The sequence below is a fragment of the Andrena cerasifolii genome, chromosome 11 (genome assembly GCF_050908995.1).
Source record: "Andrena cerasifolii isolate SP2316 chromosome 11, iyAndCera1_principal, whole genome shotgun sequence".
Lineage (NCBI taxonomy): Eukaryota > Metazoa > Arthropoda > Insecta > Hymenoptera > Andrenidae > Andrena > Andrena cerasifolii.
The window spans coordinates 5,027,278-5,050,305 of record NC_135128.1 but is presented as its reverse complement, the minus strand read 5'-3'; the positions used below and the strand labels follow the sequence as shown (position 1 = coordinate 5,050,305).

Here is a 23,028-nt window from a genome sequence, read left to right as displayed (position 1 = left end):
CCCCTGCTTTCCTCCAGTTTACCCGATCTCAGCGTTAATTAAAATAACAAAACTGGAGTATTTAGAGGAATTGAATTTAAAGCAGATATATTGCAGATTTAAATTGACAGTAAATTCCACAGATGTCTCTGTTCATAACTATTAAATGAACTATAAAGTTTTTACAGATTTTACATATATTTTATGTTTTCGTGATAGTTCTTTCAATGTGAAGGTGTTAACTCAAAGGAATACCAGTAAAATAATACGATTGGAATAAAAATGAAATTCACTGCGCTTTGGGTAATCAGGAACGATGCTTAGTAATTAGTAATAAGTTTATTAGTACACTATTTTCTATTGTGTGAAAGGCGAATGGGGATTTAAAGCTAGTGACGTGTGGAAAGATGGATCAAGGAAAATTCGTACAGGAATTACATCGTTATTACGTCGCAAAAGCGGTACTGCTTTTTGATCATGATCGATTATGACGTTTTGAAAGGAACGATGCTTTAATCTTTCATGATTTACACACTCCCTTTTACGAGCACCGACAAGACGAAGGTAGATTGGTTTCCCCACGCCATGCTCTTTTAGCAAGATCGGCTGGAAATGAACTTTATAACTGGATCGTAGAACTTTTCGTTGGTGTCAGAAATTACACTTTTTCAGTGAAGCGTATTCATGTTCTATCGAGATGGTGATACATCTTGAAACTAGTTGTTGGGGTCATATACAGCGAATTTGTAATTTATAATAGTCAGAGAAAATATTTAATCGAAGGAACTCGTTGAGTATGTTCGAGGAAGTATTTCATTTATTTATTCACTGTTTTAAAATGAATTTCAATGTTAAATTTCATGGGATAGATATTTTTAACACTTACCTAAGAAAATTTTGTATGGTTTCTAAAAAGTTCTGTGAAGAAAGGTGGAATTTAAGAGTTAAAGCATTTGGGATGGAATTGTTCAATTTACTGATTATTTAAACAGTTTTTAGGCGGCAGATGTTTCTTTCAAAATGATGTATGCATTAATTGTTATACGAGAATATAGTAAAAATTGATTAAAACTATGATTAACGTATGTAGACAGTTGGGATACAGCGTGTAAGTGGTGCAGGCTCGTATTTGGTCAGACAAACGTTGCCTTTAATAAAACTGATACTACTGCGTCTAGATGTAACTTCTGATGCATGTGTTATTTTGAAAAGAATTTTAAGAGATAAATTCTGAAGTATTTGACCATCAAAGTTAGGCACTATTATTCAGCATTTGTTATTTTCCACAAAAATAATAGTTTACTACCTGTAATTGCTTTACACGAATATTCTATGGATTTTTACGTGAATTGTTGGACTGCACACATTGTTAAAAAAAAATCGTTCTATTCAGCTTTGTTTTCAAAATTGTTGCAATTGAAGGCTCGGATGCAATAAGGGAACAAGCGCTCGAAAATGGAAAAAGTTATTGTCCAAACACTAAGAAAGATTGGAAAATTAAATTTTGTTAAACTGAATTTTAAAAAATATACTGTTGTAAAGCTCGTCACGGCGCACATTTTTTCTATTTACAGTTTGTTTATCTAATCATTACTATTCGAGCTAAAAATTATAAACCAAAAATTTTTCATCGTCCGAAATCATTATTTCTTTAGACATAAATTGCGATAATTTGAATAAATATTAATGGATCGTTATGAAAATTAAAACATAACTTCAGAAAACTCTAGCGAAGCCGCAAAATGTATGCACAAAACCCTTATGTTAACAAATCTAATAATATTTAATTAAAAATTAATACTGGACATAACCCATGTTTTTCAACGTTCGGCGTTAAAAAGTATCGAGGTAATTTTGAGGAACATATAACTTGCAGCGACAAAGTTTTTTCTTAATATACAAGGAAGATTTTCAGCAATTTTCACACTGATTAATAAATAATTGTAGAAGATATGACGATGTATATAAATCTTGCGCGCCACCAACAGTCGCGTCAACATTTAATTTTTCAATCTTTCTTAGCGTTTGGACAATAATTTTTCCCATTTTCGTGCGCTAGTCCCCTCATTGAACTATTTTCATCCTAACTTTATTCATACATGCATACGTATTACTGGTAAATTGTGCTGGCTGGTGAGTTCGGATTTTTTCTTTCAAAGTTAATTACTTTTCTTTTGTTTTATTTCCTGGAAGGTAGTTTTGGAACTGTATAAACTGTCTCGTGCTTCAGCAAACTTGCAAACGACTTTCATAATATACGACTCGGTTTGTCAGATTCCATTGCAATTCAGGGTTTCATAGCATTTCAGAATTTTATCTTGACAAATTTTCTAAACCTTCTCGCTGGGACGTATCGCGTGAACGTAATTGGCAATGATGGAAAAGCACAAGAAACATTTGCCAACTGTGTTCGACAGGAATTTTAATTAAATTTTGCATACGCCCGAGGCAAACTAAGTTCATCCATCTTTTTTTAGTCGCGGGAACTTGAGTTTAATGGTACAGCTACTTTCCAAAGTTTCACGCTTCCAATGTTATCTCGAAAACTATTGGAAATACATGAAAACTTTTTCCACGAATATTTGATGCTCTCCGACGTAATTTATTAGAGCACATGCATTTCTAAAAAGGCCACTGTCGTTACTTGTTCCTTGCGAGTGCTTTAAATTTACACAAGAACAGGGAACTATACTTTTGGTAACTGAAACTCAACTCCACATGCACACGTGCCTTTTCCTTGAAGCCTAAAGTAGTAATTCCACCTTAAGCCTCGTTCACATTAGTCAAGTTACTGGAATTCCAATGACTTGAAACTACATTACTTGAAATATCTTTTCAGGTTTCTTGCAACTTGCAAGTAAAGTAGACACCCTTCCAACTTCACTTGCCTCGAAATACAATTTGGCCCTTATAGTGCCAACTTTTAATCTTTGTTTAAGTTACAACAAATTGCATTATACCAAACTTCAACTTAACAATATTTATTAAACAAGGAACTAATCTGCGACCTTTACAAACTAATAAACTACTTTGCCTTTTTAATTAAATTTTCCTTGTCAACTGACTATAATTTTACAAAAGAGTAACGCTTCTTAACAACCCATAATTTGGGGGAAAACTCTAGGAATCATTAACGCTAGTAACTATTAGCCGCTACAACAACTTGACTAATGTGAGCGAGGCTTTAGCTTCAGAAATTTCAAACAACCTCAGTGAGGGACTAAAAAAATCAGCAGAAATAATGTAAAAAATCCCAAATAATATTTAATTGACGTTGCATCTTCAAATAACAAGTACAATAGGAAGGAATTAGACGAAAGCTCGTGTCCTAGCATCCATTATCCTCTCCCTCCTGAAGATCGGATAAGAATCAAGTGCTATGCCATAGAAATCGTATCGATCAACCCCTTCCCGCCTCGGTGAATACCCTTCTCAGCATTTCACCCCCTCGAACCGGGAACGGAATGCGTTCTGCCATATTTTTTCTTCGCGCCCACTGGCGCCAGCATTCTCGGTACGGCTGCAGAAACTCTTACGGCGGGGTAAATAGTGGGACCGGTGGGGGAGGGGCAGGAGGGGTGCGCTCGGAAAAAGGAAGAATGCATAAAGGATGGCTGGACATTTTCACGAAGAAGCATTTCACGCGGTGCACGCTTCGGAATGCGGTTCGCGCCGCATGCGAAATAACAATTTCGTCTGGGACGAGCTGCCTCGAAACTTATGTTTTCGCCTTTTCTCCCATTCGCCCCACCCCCTGCCCATCTTCCTCCTGTCCTTTTTTCCTTCGGAGTGTCGGTTAAATCAAGCTGGGCCTTCCGCCGCCGAGGAAAAACGAGACCGCGAGGGTAAATTTATAATACCCGCGAACCACCCGCCCGTCGAGGTTCTGAATAATTTTAAATCCATGCAGATCATCGTATTCGCGACTGGAATAATTGGTTGTCCTGGATTTCTTGATGGACGTTGGGGTGAATTTTTTACACTTCGGTGATCGATTCTGTAATTTTGTAATCGGGTAGTTTCACTTGCTACGAACTTTCTTTTCAAGGTGCAGAGACATTTGCGAAATAGGTATAATATCGTCTTTCATGGTTGAATTAGCATTTGGAATTTTGATTAAAGAAAAATCTTTTCACAACATTCTCTCACTAGGAAAGATTGCAAACTCGGAAATTCAAAAAATTATGAAACTTTGGGGATATAGGTATGATGGTTTTTTTTTGCTGCCAAAATTCACTCGAAGAGGGTGAAATTGGCCCCTGAAAATCCGGCTATTTTCTGAATTTATACTATAACTGGCGAACTGTAAAAGATAGAAAAAAAGTTTTCAGACAAATTTACTTGTTTTAATTAGAACTTTCATTTAGTAACTTACAGTTCTTAGAGGTCACGAGTTATAACATAAAATCGGAAAATAGCTTTTCAGGGGTCAATTTCACCCTGTTAGAGTGAATTTTGGCCGCAAAAAAATGCGTAATACATACCCCCTAAGTTATAATTAATTTCCGGGTTGGGGATCTCCCCTTGTGAGTTGAAGCATTTCATTTATTTCTCAGGAGTGCGTGCATAAGTAGATACATACCTAAGATACTTTAATTTAATGAACAAGATCTGAAGGAAAGGATGCATTTTTTTGAGTAGGGTTTTATTTTAAGGTCGCATCAACGCTGGAGTCATTGGCGACCGCTCACCTCCGCGCAATGATTACATATTTAAAATTTAGTTACAAAATTACAAATGCAAATATAAATTAATCGAAAAATTGCATTTTTCTTTTTAATTTGCAGATAGTTGAAATTCCACTTGAAAGATAGTGTGTTTGTAACTCAAAATTGCAGGTGTTCTGTTCCCCAACTTTCATATTATAATTTCCTTACAAATTAATAGTATTTACAGAAAATTCTTATTGATTCCGGTGCTTCAACTATCCCACTATGGAAAAAATTCTGTGTACTTAACATTCAAAAAATGACTTCTTTCCTCTATTCAAACCACTGTGCAACGTCCAGTGGGGGACGTGTGCGCTTTACTTATAATTCGTGTGTACCAAATTACTTATTCATATAAACATAATAAAGTACACCTAGGTACTAATAGTGTAAAAACCAAACAACGAACAAGAACGAACCAAGCAACACTCAAACAAGCAACAGTTCACCACGTGCGAACCTCCTCTAGCCTAATAAACCTGAATGTCTCCACGTGCAGGAGGAAATCATTCATAAAAAATCGCCGAAGCTACACAGAGGAGCCTCCGAGTCTCTTTGATAAAGCTGACGAGGAAGATCGAGTCGGCGTACCTTTCGGAATTTTATCGGGACCGCTGACGATAAATCACTAGTTTTTATTCCAGCCAGCCAACGACGACGGCGACAACGGGAGGAGGATGAAAGGGATGAAGATGCTCGCGTTGAAACTGCAGCGACCACAGAATTCTTGCATGCGACGAAATCAGGACTGCTGACCGAGCTCCGTGACTGAATGCACCTACTGCATGAACGCGCGCACCTACGCGTGCACGTGCAACGCTGCACACGGTCACCTGCGGGTGCAGGGTTCACGCGCGCACGGTGAGGGTGCAGTTTCGCGAACGAAACAACCAGCGCGGCTCATTTTCAATTTTCCACCCCGTTATCTGAAAAAACGGAGGACGTTGCAGCGTTGATATTTTTGCTCGCGTGCAAGTATTCTGTGGTCGAGAGGTCGCCGAGGAACGCGAGACTCGACGAACTTAACCTCCCAGAAAAATCAACAACTCTATTCACCCTGTTCAAAACTGCTGAACACTTTAATTAAAAAGTTATTCGATATTTTAAGAGGCGGGGCAGTTAGAGAAACGATTTTTTTGGAGGTTCAAGATGCTCCTCGAGCTAGAGGCTGCCGATCGCATCGCACCGCTTCCGTTGACTCATGTGTCTTCTTGTTCCAGACAGGGCGCAACGAATTCCCTCGCTGTGAATATTCCCGCTGGCGCGCAAACACGGGGGAAAACGGCGGTAGCGGGCGCGTCGGGGAAATATTTTCTATAGGAAACACGAGCCGACACGCGGACACGGGAAATATATCGCGGGATAATTCCATTATTTTTATCGCCGCTGTTGGCAACTTGGCGCGGATCGATTTGTGTTTTTTTCCCCGGTGTTTGCGCGCGATGTGCCACGCAAATAGCGAGCCTCCGGGGCAACCCTCCCGCGCTTTCAGCCCCGCGCAACGTTTCGTCCTAAGACCTTCTAAACCCCGAAATGATCGCACTAACTAATGAACGCAGGTTCGTAATCTCGGAGAGGGAGGTAACACCTGCCTGGATTCGCCGGCGCGCAAGGCAGACTTGCACAAACCGGCTGGACTCTATCCCTGCCATCGACAGGGTGGAAATCAGGTATAAATATACGCGGATGCAGAGCGAATCCACGTACCAGACACATTTTAACCCCGTCGGCCGTTTGTTTCCGTGCGTGTTCACGCCCCGGGCGAAAAATCGACTTTGTTTTTCGAGGCCCTCGTAACCCCTTCGCGCGGGGGGAAAAAATTTGTTCCGCGTGCACGTTTGACGCGGCAGATCGATGTTTGATTCGGACCGAGATTGCATTGAATTTATTGGCGACTGAAGCATAGCAGCGACGATATATTGATATTTGACGCGCGTAGTAAAGTAACTTTTATTATTTGAACGAACAGCAGCGCGGCAGACTTCTGTTTCGATTTCGGCTGCGTCGTGCCGGGAGCTCTCGCTATTTTGTATCGTCACGCGGAAGTGAATGTAGGTGAATATTGGATATTCGAAAGAGTGTTATAAACAGTATAATGGGGAGATAATATTTAGAACAGTGGTTAAAAAAAAGTTTTTAGCGTTTTGTTTAAATATTATTAAGCGAGGGTTATATTCCGAAATATGTGCCTGTTTTTAATGTGTGTTTTCTTTACCTTGTCAAATTTTCTTTGTAAAAGTTGGGAAAAGGTTTAGAAGGAACAGAGTTTTTAGATCAAACGTATTTCTAGGAATACGACGAAAGTATACGTAAACTCAAAATTCGCAGTAGCTTATGCAATTTCGACGTCCTAGTCGCATCCCTGCAGCCCCTTTTATTCCCCAATAAGGCGTCTCTGATGCAGCAAAAGTCGACTTTTTGCTCGAGCAGAAAAGACACTAACCTTCTAACACTTCGTTGACCACTCCTGCATGCTTCTGCGATGCTCATTCTAGGCTTTCGTTTGGATCCACCAGTGTGCTCGTGTGTTTCCGCCCCTGCAAGATCGGGAAGCGAAAACAATGTAGGAGGGTGTTGCGTGAAATCTTCTCGTGAGATCTCTAGACTTGTATTAATGGAACAGAGTCTGTGCAATGGGTAGTAATTGTTTGAAATTTTGTTGAATTTCCGATTCAGATCAGACACCTCGTTAGCAGCATATGCATAGACTCGCCAGGGAAACCTGAAGACTTGCACCAGCCAGTGGGTTTATATCCCTGTCACCGCCAGGGCGGCAATCAGGTACACTAAGTCAAAAATCCACGGAACGAGAATATTTACTAATAACGGGGCACGCGGTTGTCTAATTGTCTGTTACACAATTTTCTCATATTTTATTGGATCCTTGATGGTGATGGGATATTTGAAACTCTACTCGCTTGTGGGGTGGCAGAACAGTACTGACTGTACAGCAGAGATGGGCAAACAATTATTTGAAATAAAAATTTGTGCACGAGAAGTTATTTGAAATAAACATTTGTGTGCGAAATTTTTATTTCAAATAATTTTTTGCCCATCTCTGCTGTACAGTATAGACTAACAAAGGACTGGTTAATTCGATAAACAAATGTAGCTCTCTTACAAAATCATAATTTATACTTCCAATTTAGAACTTTCGAAAATTACTTACTGTAATCGATTTTGTCCAATCCTTTGTCTTTTCTCGCCAGAATTTTATTGTACAGGGTTTGTTTTTAAAAAAAGGCTATCTAAGAGGATATAGTGAATAAGAAGTGTCCACTTGACGTTAATCAAATTTGTCAGTGTAATGTCAGATTTCCTGCTTCAGTAACATGCTTCAGTACTTTACTCATCTGCAGTCTTTAAATATCGTACAGAGATATAGAACGACATTATTATCCTTCCTTGCTGAAAACCTAGCACGCCTTCTAACACACAAATAGTGAAACTAAAATGTCATTTCGTTCCTTAAGCTTTCATCCATAAAGTGTAAAAGTATAATGAACTTTTTAAAAAAAAAGTAAAACACCGACTTCAAAGGTGCGCTAAAAAGAATAAAATAATTTTCTTTAAGTCGGTGCCAAAATAGAAACAAAATTAAATCAGCTGGACGCGCGACGTGCCACTAAATTTTTGCGCTCTCTAATTCCCGGGCGGTATTGTGCTAATGGACTATAATTGATAAAGGTTTAGAAATTAATTTAATTTTGTTTCTATTTTGGCACCGACTTAAAAAAATATATTTTATCCTTTTTAGCGCACCTTCGAAGTCCGTTTTTTTACTTTGCTTTAAAAAGTTTGTTATTTTTTTATTTTTAGTCACCTTCGTTTGAAATCGATTAAAAACATTTATTATGGTACCAATTGGGGAACATACTCCATATAAAAACGAAATAATCATTCAAATCACGTTACAAAGTTATGCGCGAACATGCATTAAAACTGGAATTCTAGATAAATCTAGAGTATCTAGATAATCATAAAAAAAATAACATGGTATCACCTTCATACGCTTTCAAATAAAAAAAGAATCATCGAAATCGCTGCACCTATGCGAAAGTTATGCGTGAACATACATGCGCACATAATGAAATATACGTGACGAATTGAGTAACCTCCTCCTTTTGCAGCCGGTTAAAAAGGAACTGCATCCTTCTCCTTAAACTGCTACTGTACATTTCACAAAATGCAACAACCATTTCCAAAAGCGTACGACTTAAAACGAACATGTACCCATTTTACAGAACACAGTCTACAAATACAGTGATTATTTTCTCTCGACATTGACAGATCCCATTATCTACAAGTCTCACTTTGCAGACAATCCAGGGAACCCTCGCCTCCATCTGACTACCGCAGTGCATCCTCAACCACTGTTTGCCCATGTTCGTGAACACCAGACGCTTCCAAAATTCAGAATCTCTTTCCTAAACTCCCCGCACGGTTCTCGCGCAAGTTACTAAATTGTTTCACCAAGATTACCTAACCGTTTGTCGTGCATTTGCGTCGCGTTGCGCAAGGGACGAACGACCCCGAGCGATTGTTTACGAATTATCGTTGCGCCGGGAACAAGTCTCGCGGCAGGAAGGAGGAAAAAAAAAAGGGGACCATTAACCGACGACACGTTTACCATTTAACTTGCACGCTAACTCGCTGCTAAGCTCGACCCGTTTCGCTGCAATTAGTAACGTCGCTAATCTGGTGCAGGTGCTCATCAATCGTCCCCTCCGCCCGCGGCACGATGACCTGAAACACCTTTCTCTAGCCCGGCTATCTGCTCCTTGTCGTCATTTTTAGTATCGCGTCGGATTAATCTCCCAGCTCCTGGGAACGAACAGACGCGACTGGAGTTATTGCCTGGGATGTAACTACCCGCTCAAGTCAGGATAATGCTGGTTCACCTGGCCATGATGCATCTTTCAGTGGTCGTCGATACAGTTTCAGAAGTTTTGATGTGTCAGTGCCTTATTTTTAAATGTAGTTGAAGGTGGTATACATGTCGTATGTATAGTTGCTCAATTAGAGAGAAATGGATTTCTGTTTGGCAAAGGTTAATTGGGCCAAATTATGCAGGAAGCTACCCTCAATGATCTGAAATTGAGTTAATTTAGTTGAAGATTTAAATTGTTCAAAAATAGCTTTATTTCTATTGTGTATATTTTATTTCTTCTTATTGTTTTGCAATGTTTTTTAATTGGTTATTTACAACTGAGTAGTGTAATTAATATTGTTTTAAATCTTCTGTAATTTTTGTTCTTGATCCCTAAAGTGGAACTATTGCCTGGTCCTTGTAATAATTGTATAATGTAAGGGTTGGTAATTTTTTGAAAATAAAGATCACACAATTATGGGCTCCGTGCTGTGTTTAACTAACTTTTGGTCATTTCGAGGGTAGGTAGGTTTGTGCATAACTTGGGCTAATTCAAAGTCAGATCTTCCATTGCCTCGACTTTTGAATTCTTTTCACTTCATGACTTCCTTTCTGCAGATAAAGATTGGGATTTCGTTAGGAAAGCAATTCATTAAATATTCATGGAAATTTAGTCTGCTTCTTTGAGTATGGTTGTAGGAAGTATTTCTTGAACCATGACTGTACTCATTTATTTAATCTTGGCGAGGAAATGAATGGAAGACAAGAGTGCTCCGTCTGTAATGAATGGAATCATGCGAACCCCTATGTTTGAGTACCACTCAATGAAATATTTTCTATCATCCACATTTACTTCCCCTGGATGGGGGGAATTTCCAACTCCTCTATTCCATCTCATCGCGTACATTTACCTTCCATCGAGTGGTCCTCGATCTTTCGCTACAAAAGCGAGGAACTTAATGAAACGGTCCCGGCTGAAAATTTCGTTTCGCCGCTGCGGAGAGAGAAAAAAAAGAGGAGGGGAACGAGGTGAGCTCGTTACCACGTGGGACGCGTGCAGCCACGTCGAGCCCGTGGAAATCTGTCCTTGTAGCCGGGCGCTCTCGCGTCCCGTCGTTAAAAATCACGCAGACGTCGACGACCAACTCGCGCGCGAATCCCCGTTGCCGTTTCTCACAAAAGCCAGCTTCCCCCCGGTTCTAGCGCAGTTTAACAACCGTGACAACCAGTTACAACCGAAAACACAATCAGTCGGCGCACGCCTGGCCTCGTACAGCGCCGCTTTAATTTACCTATTTGCCCTAGCAATTAAGCCGCGGTTTCACGGTAATTACGCTGCTGCTCGAGTCGACCGGTTGGCCCTGATAGACTAGTGACCGCGGGCTTCCGTTCCTCTTTATCGACGACATCGACGTGTTAGGATGGTCAGGGTCGTGCAGAATTGTGGAGGGACTTGTTGGGGACATTGTAGCACTGACTCGAAGAACGGGAGAAGCTTCTGATTTAATGAGCGGGGAGTGTGTTTTATTACTGTTTCTTATGGAGATTTAAGTATTCATTGATTTTAGTATTCTTATTTGAAGGTTTTAGGTAGGTGATATACACTAGGTAGACGTTACTTTCATTTTGGGGGTACACTCGGGTGTTAGGTACTCTTATTTTAAGGATTTGTTTAGGTAGTAGGTACTTATTGCTTTTATTTTAAGGATTCACTTCAGTAATAAGTACTAGGTACTCTCATTTCAAGGATTCACTTCAGTAATAGGTACCAGGTACCCTTATTTCAAGGATCAACTTCAGTAATAGGTACTAGGTACTCTTATTTCAAGGATTCATTTCAGTAATAGGTACTAGGTACTTTTATTTCTAACATTCACTTAGGTATTGGGTACTAGGTACTCTTATTTCAAGGATTCACTTCAGTAATAAGTACTAGGTACTCTGATTTTAAGGATTCACTTCAGTAATAGGTACTAGGTACCCTCATTTCCAAGATTCACTTCAGTAATAGGTACTACGTACCCTGATTTCAAAGATTTACTTAGGTATTAGATACTACGTGCTCTTATTTCAAGGATTCATTTCAGTAATAGGTACTAGGTACTTTAATTTCTAAGGTTCACTTAGGTATTGGGTACTAGGTACTTTTATTCCAAGCATTCACTTCGGTACTAGGTACTCTTATTTCAAGTACTCACTTTGGTACTAGGTAGTCTTTTTTCAAGTATTCACTTCGGTACCAATTACTAGATACCTACTTTTATTTCAACAACTAGGTACTAGTTTTTCTTATTTCAAGGTTTGCTTAAGGTACTACTTAGTTACTCTTATTCGAAGAAGCAGAACCTCCCATGACAGTTTATGTGTGTGAATATCACTTCACATTCTTCATAAAATTTTTACAATACGTAGATGTAGTCTACATTAAATTATGCTGAAGCTTTCAGATGTCTAGTGATGTCTTAAGAGAAAATTCCAACATTTCGATAGCACAGTTTCATCAGGGATCTGTATACTCATTGATACTGATAGTGGCTCAAAATAATGGCAACATGGACATGATAGCATTAAATACTGTCCATATTTTGACAGAAGATTCGTCGAGGAATGCATAAATGATATTTCATTATGTGGGTACATTGGTCGTTAGTAGATCGTACGAGAGTACATGATCATTAGGTGGCAATTTAATGAAAAATGGTGCCACAGGGGACAGTTAATAATGAGTCAACGTGAACAATGCCAACGATGATCGTACAGTTAAATGAGCTCCTTCATAATATGCGACTGACAGTTTATGGACAGTTTGCAATTAGAACGTGCAATTAGATTGCAACTAGTAGGTATTAACAGTAGGTTCTTATTAATAAATAATTAGATGTCGGATAAACTGACACTCAATTTGATAGACAGATCGGTATTTAGCGAACGGTAGATTGCGAGTTCATCATGAACAGATTCCTGAGTTGTGATGAAAATGTAATCAACCAGTATTTATGATTGGATATTTGTTACAATATTTAATCCGTGAGCCAGTGGATCGTCCCATTTTCTATCAGGCCATCGATAAAATTCTTATACTACGATGTGCATCATATTTGTCTTCAAAAATGCTTCTACAAACATGTGATTCAATCACAAAATTGTTTGCAGTAACTTTCCATTAAGCCGAGTAAAAGCTTGTTATTACTTCATTTAACTAAGTTACTTCGTTGAATTGATATCAAAGTAGGGTACCTCACACTAGCTATAATAGATAATATGAACATACTACTGTTCTGCTAAATGAAGGTACAATATTAATAAGTGTTATAAATGGAGGTGTGATATTAAAAAGCACAAAGAGTTTTGTATCATGAATGTTACCATCGCAATGTCATAATGATAATTCGTTTCACTTTCAATCTATTCTAAAGCTTTATATTTTATATGGTTCGTATTTTTTCTATTCAATAAAGATTTAATATCGATTATATCGCGTCCATGAAAAGGAGGAGTGGTTGAGGGAAGGAAAAAATAACGTCGTTAATTTGCAATCTTTAGTATGACACGAACTGCTTTCGAAGAAGCTGCAATTTTCTCAATACGGAAGTCATTGCTGAAATTAGCCGAAATAGATACTAACGCCTACGTTTAATATCCACTGACTCGTGCATGCGGCTAATCCTCGTTTTTCTTCCAAACTATTCTTGCATGACAGGGGCTGAAAATCTTTGGTGAAAGATTTAATGATGATTTAACGCGGATAGTTCTGACAACGACATACAGTGTAACAGTTTGAATGAGTACGTAGAAATCACTATTCATTCGATGCAATCGATAAATCTTTTGCTAGGTTCGTTACTTAATTATGCAAACTCAGATATCTTACAGTCTTCAATTAATTGCAATGATTACTACCATCGTTGAATACGTCGGTAGTATTAAGTATTTAGTTAATACCTTGGCAGATTCTGTAAAAGAATATTAGATTATGTGAAGAGCTACTCTTCTTCATAATTTATGCCCGATAGATCAGAACAGAACGAGAGACTTCGCTTTAATACACTAATGAATTCCCTACGTAATCAATAGTAGAAGGTGATTCATAATTACAGAGGCTGAAATTCAGTTAATCCCTGAAAGGATAATGCTCGAGCACGAAATGGGGAAAAGTGTTAGATATTCTCTAACCAAATGCCTGTCACTTCTACCTGAAACTAGGGCTGCGACTATTCGAATAATTTAATATTCGAATATTTTACAAGTATTCGATTGCTACGAATAAACTTCGAATATTTGAGTATTCGAATGCTATTATTCGAATACTATTATTCGAATACTGATGTATTTTACTTATTCGTATACTGATGTATTCGAATAGTATGGTGTGAAGTGGGTCAAAATTAGCTTACAAGATTTCACCCTGACAAATGAACCTAAAGAACTTGATTTATAATTCACACCATACTATTCGAATACTTAAAAATTCGAATACTTAATTATTCGAATACTTAAATATTCGAATACTTAATTATTCGAATAGCATTCGAATACTTAGATATTCGAATAGTATTCGAATACTTGGATATTCGAATAGTATTCGAATACTTGGATATTCTAATAGTATCCGAATACTTAGATATTCAAATTATATTCGCCAAATAATTGAGCAACTGAAGTATTCGACTATTCGAATACCGAAAAATTCGACAAATAGTCCCAGCCCTACTTGAAACGGCAAAGTGGCAAAATAATTAAATGCACTTACACTGAGAAGCTACATGAACATATTCATATAACAGATTTTTCACACTTTAATCTACTTCATTCTGCGCTAAACGATTTTGCACTTCTGATTATTCAAGATCACGATTTTTTACTCCAAATTGAATTGTATAATTAGAAAGAATTGTTCGTTCCTTTATTTCGGATCATGATTAGACACGTCCGTAATATCGACTAAGGAATGTCAATTTTCATTTGCCAGTCTCAGAAGAAAGAATGCACATTTCGACCCTTATCAAGATTCCGCCATCGTTCCCATTATGAGCTGGCAGAATTTGGCGGAACGATGTCAGTTTCAATTGCCTGACATGATTCACTTGCGTATGGCAGATCGACGCAATTTCTAGGGCCAGTGAACTCGATTACCGTCAATCGACATTCATTATCGCCGAGCACTGTTCCGTTTTCGATCTTATGCCATTTCAGATTCTGTAAATTCCTGCACGCCCATCACGGGCCAAAATTCGACTCATAAGCAGTTAAGTTCCAACAGTAATTACAGCTTTCATGGCACTAGCGAACTTTTATAATTTCGCCTTCGAGGCAGGATAAGTTTGTTACTTAAAAAGAAGGTTTAAATAGTTCTATGAACATCCACGAATTCTCTTTTTCCATTCAGCAACTTTCTTCTTGAGCGCTCATAAACGTCTAAAGTATTAATTACCTATTACACGTGTAAATTTCAATGTACTTCGTCCTTCCAGTAATTACCACGACCAAGTGCCTCTCCATTTGTTCTAAAAAGTTTAATCACTTTTAGCAGCGCCATAGAGTCCTAGAGATTGTAAAATAAAATTCTAATTACATACTTCGATAAGCGAACGTTTTTTCTGTAAAAGAATCAATTTTCATCCTAATCATACCATCGTCATTTATTCATAGAGATATTTACAACAAATTTCAACTCATTACACGAATACACACCTTCCAAAGTAGTTCGAATCTACCTCAATCGAAAGCACAGCAAATAGAGGAAATCAAACGATTGTACCTCTCAACCTATTCAACATTCTTCGAACTACACAAATCACCACAGCGACAGTGATGAATGCTCTAAAGAGACTGGTGTCTAGCAAAGGATTTAAACGGAGCATAATTGGAAACATTTGAAAGATTTGCACTGCAATTTGTCTAGCAAAGAGATAGAGGAGAAACTGGTCCATTCTAGGCACCCCCAAATGTTCAGGTTTCTGAAAATCTTTCTGGGGCATGTACACGCTTGAGTTTGTCAGAACCATCGGTCATAGGCAAACGTTGGAGGTCAAAATCCGCGGGCATTAATCTTGATCGTTTGTCACAGTACTGGATGTTGAGCAAGACCGGCGAGATCCGCCGAGACGAGTCGTGCTTGGATTACAGCGGCACTGATGTCATCCTCTATCCCTGTCACGGTAGCAAGGGGAACCAACAATGGATTTATAATCCTCAGGTATGCTGTCCTCGCGTTTGCGAGAAGTGTTGACGACAGGGCTCAAGTAATTCTAACGAGATTCTAGTGATTTCGTTGTGTTATTTATTGCACTATCTCTTTGCAATTCAGAATCACCTGAGGGTCTTCTGACACGAGACACTTTTGTGTCTGGAGAGTGGTATTTTGGACATATTCACACTCTTTGTATCGTATTCCATGTCTTCTCCTGTGTTCTAAATAACAATGAGGTACAGGAGTGTCTCGTCTGAGAAAACCCTTGGAACTATAGAGGAGTTTAATAAGGAGGAATGTATAATGCACCGGGTCGCCAATTTCGCTCAAATTTGTATTATTAATATTGTACTCGACGCATAGAATGCGTTGGTCAAAATTTCCTGAAAATATCGAGGTCCAAGTCTTGTCTTCCTCAGCTCCTTGTATGAGGAAGAAAAATAGAAATGAAATCGATTTAAATATGTAGTAATAGAGACAGTGTAAGTAACTTGCAAGAAAATGAACTTCCAGCTGACTTAAACTAATTACAGTCTTCCTCGAATTATTCAAATACTTTTTTCCCTGGATTATCGGGAAGACCTACCCACCCCACAGTTTTGCTTCTACGCTGCGAGCGAGGGCCTGCGGTCCCAGGTAGGTTGCCCGTTAACTGCTGAGAGCAATAAAACCATTGGGCCAGGTAAAATACCCAGGACAGAAGAATAAAATGTTCATGATTTGATAAATGTTCATGAAAGTATTACCAATGGATTTTTTAAGGTTTCTCGATGAAAATCAGTTCAAACTCTAAGCAATTCGGTCCATTTTTAGTGAACGTCACCACGTTCACTAAATATTGTAATTCACAAACTGGAAAGTGACTTCACCAAATTGTAAAGTGTCTGCTGAAGATTAACTTAAATGCAGCCTTCAGGAGAAATTGCCTGGATGTTTAGTACCTATATGGTATTTCGAGGATTGGCAAATCACTTCGATAATTGCAGGAGAAATGTTGTGAGCTAACCACCAGAAGCGTGCTTTTCCCTTAAACCGGGGAACTGGAATTCTAATCGTGTTTTCATAATAAAAAATAGACCGAATTGCTTCGTGTTTGGACTCATTTTCGTCGACGTAAACTTACCAATCCATCGGTAATACTTTCATCAAGGTGTAATCAGTAATATGAAATTTTTCATATTCAATACTGAATGACTCAACTCGCCGTCGACCGAGGGTCTCCCGCTGGTGCGCTATTTGATTCACTCTCTGTTAAACCGAGTCGGTTTATGTTGCTCAGTTTCCTTGTCAGACGGTTCGGGCGAGGGCCCTGACAAGGGTCAGTTTATTAGGTGCTAACCACTGCTTCGGTACAATTCCCCGGTCCCGAATCTTTCTCAATAATCCGGGGAAGACTGTATATTTCAAATAACTACCGATCATGTCACTATAACTTAAGTACGTCAAAATGTTTGCTTCTCAAATATGAGTACCTATCGTTGCTCTAAACCCCCCCGAATTTTAAACTCAATATTCTCTTAACATCGTGAATACTGCATCCCATGCCTGTAACACCCTAGAGTACACAATGTACACTAAGTCGATACAAATTCTGAGCCAAATCAATGACCTGGGTATCGTGAGTTCCCTTAGCATCAGATAGAAGTCCCCTAGACTTCGCATCGCGATTATATATGCCTACACAGAATTATGGACACTCGTAAACAAAAGAGCGAACACCTGTATTGATACTAATAAACCCCTTTGCTTTTAGACGAAGCAGATCAGACACGGCAGCAGCGACAAGTGTCTAGCGATCACCGAGAGCAAGCAGCGGCTCATCATGGAGGAGTGCTCGCCCACAGCGTCCAGGCAGAGGTGGTCCTTCGAGAACTACGACTCCTCGAAGCTGTGATATCGCGCCTTTTCACGCCGACAGTCGAGAAACCCCGGCCGTAGCTCTGGGATCTGGGTGTCCGGCCAACGATACTCCATCGCCAAGACTCGCTTCGGCAGATAGATCCCGTGGTCACGGGGCCTAGAAGCCCCGATGCTCCACCGACCAGACGCTCCGAGTCGACTGCAGGACGTAAAGAGCCCAGGGTACCCGGGGGACCTCTTGAGGGGCAGGAATCCTCGCCGAGGATGACGCTTCGAACGAAGAGAAGCGAACCAGTCGCCGACTGCCAGCTGCGACTATCTGACTCTGAGACAGAGGAAGTGCAATAGATGTATCGTTTCGAAAGGTGAACGAGGAGGGGCTGTCCCTTCGACGAAATGCTGTAACTGATGTATGTACAATGATAGGTGGGACGGTTTTATCGTGACCGAGCAGATTCCATACCGAGGAACGCTTTCGCTGGCATTGAAGAGTCGAGAGCCCCTTCCAGGTAGTGTGCGAGTGCGTGGTCCGTTTGGCTAGAGTATTTCAAATCTTTCCTTCCTTAGGTAGGTAGTTCCGCAGAATGGTTCTTTTAATTGTATTCGTTGTTAACCAAATCTGAGTTCGTCTATTGGGTACGCAAGGGTCTCTGCAGTAACCTTTCCTGAGAAATTCAGTACGTTCCTTAGAGGTATTTTAACTGTTCGGATGATAGTTGTAGAGTTTACATGGTTACGTTTAAAAGGTTCGATTAATTAGTTGATAACGGTTGTGCAAGGGAGTCGTGCACCTTTGCGAAAGTACTTACGGATTGGTTGTTAATCGCGTAATTTAGGGCAGCGCTACGGTGGCGAGCGATGCGCCAGCGCGTCAATGACAGCGGAAAGCGTGCTAGAGGGACGTGGTAGTTAGATTCTATTGGGGATAGATGGACGAACGCGATCAGATTGACCCTCGGCAGAGCCTCGATCGTCGCTTTCGTCCGCTGATCGACGCGTTTTAAGGAGGATCCATTGGTTTCTGTAAGCTGCTTATGGCGAGTGCCATCAGAGAGACAAGGTGGTTCTACTTTTTAATTAGAGAGGCGACGAATCGATGATTGCCAGTAGGGAACTTCAACTCGCTTTAATATTTTTATTAATAGGGGCTGACATAATTTCACTGCCAAGTGGTAGAAATTAAGTAGGAATATTCAGTGAAATTCTAATACGTAGTTGAATTAATTGAAATCGGTATAGCGAGATACACAGAGATGTTTAAATACGATTGTCACTTGAAATTCGTATCTTTTAATAGTAAGAGTTAGGGTAAAGTACAATAGGAAGTTTCCTCGTAATTTATTGTTCTTTTACGAAACAAATATTAATAAGAAAAACATTCTTCTTAAACTGTTGTTCCTGGTACACTATAGATTACTTTTTGCCTCGAAGGAGCCTGCACAATCACTGTAATAACTATGGCAACACACGATCAGAAGATAATTCAATTATTAGACCTCGAGTTACATTCGATATCCTATTCATTGATAACTACGATTTCACGGATTTGTTCAACGAAAGTAAGAATACTACTGTAGATCTATCAATGGACGATTCGTCGATCATCCTTCGTCTCTCTGTCATGTTCGCAGCGCTTACGATAGCATTTTACATTCCAATTTGGACACGAGCAACGTTGCCGACGATTCCAAGAGGGGAAACCTTTTTTCTAATTAATTTAGCCGATAGCTAGCGCGTAGAGACAGACAGCGAGCGAGCGGTGGTACACATTCCCGATACGGTGTAGGACGACTTTTGTACATTCGTGTAAAGTATCTCGATGCCAGTTTAGATACCGCCTAAAGTAAGTTTCCGAGTGTATGTGCGAGAGAAAATAATTTGCAGAGTGCGTGGCCTCGAGTGGCGGGTCCTCGAGGAGGATCCGTGCGACCCTTTGCTGTCTGACACCGTTCTGATCAATGTAATCGAGAAATAAGTCGTAAAGATAAGTTTGGAGGATGATCTGGGAATTGGTTGGTAGAATTTGGGAGCGTCTAGTACTGACAGAGACGATCCAAAAGTGTCTGAGAATCTATTTATTTCAGAAACTCACTTTCATCATATTTCTTGTTACCGTACAATCAAATGGAAGTTTATAAGTTGTCCATGATGAAAATTACGGAACAAGTCGAAGCATGCCATTTCGTCGCGCTAAAAGAAGTGAAAAAGTCATTTACCATTTTTAAATTTAACGTCCCCTTTCTGAGATACGAGCGATTGAAAATTCAGTTTAACTTCCCGCGCACGTTTGAATTTTTTCGTTACATGCTTGGCTGCCTGGAGCGCGAGCTACGCCCGCTGACGGTCGAACCTTGAAGCTTCAATCGCTTATATCTCGAGCACCAGACGTCAGATTGCAAACGGATAAAGGTCTTTTCGATTTTATATGGTTTTCCTTATCCTGTAATATTGAAACACATTGGAAGCCTCAATTTACAAACCGCGAAGTAGCAAATTAAATACTTTATCACGGTCGATTCCTCTGTCTCTCTTAAGTGGACATTAATTATCTGCTTCTGTCTGTGCCATGGGTTCCTAAATTCTTCTAACCTTTCTTTCATATCATTATAAAAATTTGCATATCATTTTTCCATAAGGTAAAAGAACGAACATAATCAGAGTGCAGAAAGTTGACAATAGGTGATCTATAATAATTTTGGAAAGGCACTCGGCACATTTTGCTAAGAGTATCCTAGAGAAAATTCGGCAATGACCGTTTTCAGTGTTGTTCTGGCGTAAAAGGTCTGGGTTAGGTCTGGGTTACATGATACTCGTCAAGTTTCTTCAATTTATCCATAACGAAGGGCATCAAAGGGTTAGAAACCGAGATTCCATTGAGCAGCGGAAACTGCAGGTGTCTGTGCGTGCCAACGAAATCGTGAATGCAGTTGCCCGTGCGTGGAGCATTGTATAATATTCCAACATTTCTCGTCTCTTACCGGTTCATTCGCGAATCGTTTATCCCTGTATCGAGCACGCCGACTTTTCCCAACACTTAACATATCCGCGCAACAATATATCATCGAAGATTCGTAGCGAGAAACGTGAAAACTTCAAATTCCAACTAACTTCTCCTTCTTTCCAAAATTCTTCCAGACAATATCGACAGTTCGTAAACAGTCTGGCTCGATCGACGATACGATCGATCGTCGTCGGTAAATGGCGAAGCTTGTATTGGGTCAATTTTCCAGTTTCACGTGTAATTATAGCTCCGTCGACGTAAAGCAAAGCGCGAATGAAGAAAATATAGTCAGGAAAAAATCCAGTGGCCAATTCTCCGCTTTGAATCACGCCAGACACGATTCCGCCTTTACGTCACTCAAGTTTACTTCCCTGTTTCAAGCAGAAGAGGTCTGCTTCTTAGTTGACGCGCGGAGGAGGCAGATGGCGCTGGAGTGTAGATGAACGAGGCGGTGGGGGAATGCCCATCGATGTCCCTGCGGGGCCATTTGATTTTGTCCGGACTGTAGGCAATGAAACGTCCCGATGGAAGCTTAAGTAAAAACGATTCGTTAGCGATTCTCATTCTAGACTTTGGACCGAAATTTCGCGTATTTTTCTGGGCGTTTGTTCGACGTGAGCGACGTCGTGGGAATTCTTCCTCGAAGCGTAGAGAAGAGAAAAATACGAGCGACCAATGAGGGCCGCGATTTCATCGCAAATAATCGAACGGGAAGGGAGAAAAAGTATATATATATATATGAATATATAGGTTTAAGGTGGTGTAAGTCTTTTCTTCGAGATGTCGACGAACGGACGAATGAAATTCAACGAGAACGTTTATACAGATAGATATACATATATATTATAAATATATATATATATATTATATATATACGACATTTTCTACGTTTGGTAAGGATGTTGCATATCGTATGAAGGGGAGATAGAATGATGATGATAAGAGAATATTAACAGCCGAGCGACCGTGGTCGCACGTTAATTAATGTAATATCGAACGTGCCTTATTTCCTGTATATATGAATATTATTATCACTATTATTATTACTACGAACCTCTATCGTAACGTGCAAGTATTTGTGTTGAATAAATCGATGTTGTTTTATGTTATTGATGGAGATCGATTTGTTATTCTCACTCGCTCACGATCGCCTATCTGCCGTTCTTATACCACGTTCCCAAATGTGCAATATGCGATGCGAAACACGTTTCACGTAATTAAGCGCTTGCATCCCGAAGATATCGTTCATCGAAGTGAGAAAATAAAATTTTGAGTTTTTAAATTATGGTAAATTTGGGTCCAATATTTTATCCCTAAGTCAAAGAGTTTCGCCCTTTTTTTAGATACAGTTGTATTGAAACAGGGGGTGAGAAACTAAAGTATAAAATTAAAAGGATTCAATCTAGTGAAAGTAAAATAGCGCAGAAAACAGGCCCGGATTTGGAGATTTGGCGCCCCTAGGCTCACAAGCCTTTGCCGCCCTTTTCAAGAAATATCATCAACTATTTTTATTTAAAAAAGTTGCGATAATTTTTAAATTAATTCAATATGACAACTCGGATATGAATTATTGCTAATTTGCTAGGTGGAAAGAAAGCGATTTTTTTAGTTGTTTCAAGCCTTTGTGTTTAAACATTTTTAAATTTCTTTAAAAAATTTAATGTATAATCCACCCCTGGCAGAAAATAATAAGTGATTCAACGGTCTGTACAAAAAATCTGTGTGACTTTAAACTGTTAACAACGTTTCTATTACTCAAAAATATGCATTTTGCATAACATTAGTGTATAGCATTGTGAATTTGTGTAAAGTGATTACAACTTTAAAGATTCGCCTTCGTGTTCGTTTCTTTTAATAGATCGTTACATTTTTCGTTGAAACAATATGGATTCCTTTGAAGCCACCCATCTACGTAATTGCACACGATATTGAATCGAGAGTCCACCATGAAACTCGGTCGTGACACAGATTTCATCAACCTTGAACTATTTTGGTCCGACCATAAATTTCCGTTTCCAATGTGGCGTGGTAGCGCTGCAACTAATTCCCAGCAGATTGCTAAATATTCAAACATTTTGAAGTGATGCTGAATCTCAATGGTTTTTAAGCGATTCCACCATCCCTTTTTTTCGCTCTCTATTTGCCACTTACGATAATAAGAAACGTTCAGCGATAAAAAAGAACGGTGCTTCGGTAGAACGCAGGGAGACTGAAGAAGTTTGAAAAATTTGTACAAGGGATTTCATGATTGCGAAAAATGTTGTGGGTTTATCCAAACCGTTTCCCAATTATCGAGGGGCTGTCACGGAAACCAAAATGAAATCGTTCGTTATTCTCGCGCAGGCGTCCTCCGCGTCCCTCGCCGAGAGAGCGCCATCGACGAGGACACTCCAATTGTTCAGAATTTTTTGAAGAATTC

General features: G+C 39.5%; 1 protein-coding gene across 3 annotated transcripts in view; it reads left to right on the top strand.

The window, feature by feature from the left end:
* The window catches only part of Pgant9 (polypeptide N-acetylgalactosaminyltransferase 9), a 277,718-nt gene extending 256,000 nt beyond the window's left edge, over window positions 1-21,718 (top strand). For 2 of the 3 annotated variants that reach the window (XM_076822771.1, XM_076822770.1), the window contains 3 exons: window positions 6,248-6,358; window positions 15,626-15,754; window positions 17,502-21,718. In XM_076822771.1, coding sequence (XP_076678886.1) covers window positions 6,248-6,358; window positions 15,626-15,754; window positions 17,502-17,642 — 381 coding nt within the window. In that variant the 3' untranslated portion in view covers window positions 17,643-21,718. Of the gene's footprint in view, window positions 1-6,247; window positions 6,359-7,364; window positions 7,470-15,625; window positions 15,755-17,501 lie in introns of all 3 variants that reach the window. The other variant, XM_076822772.1, reaches the window with a different exon arrangement.
* Window positions 21,719-23,028: the final 1,310 nt, after the last annotated feature.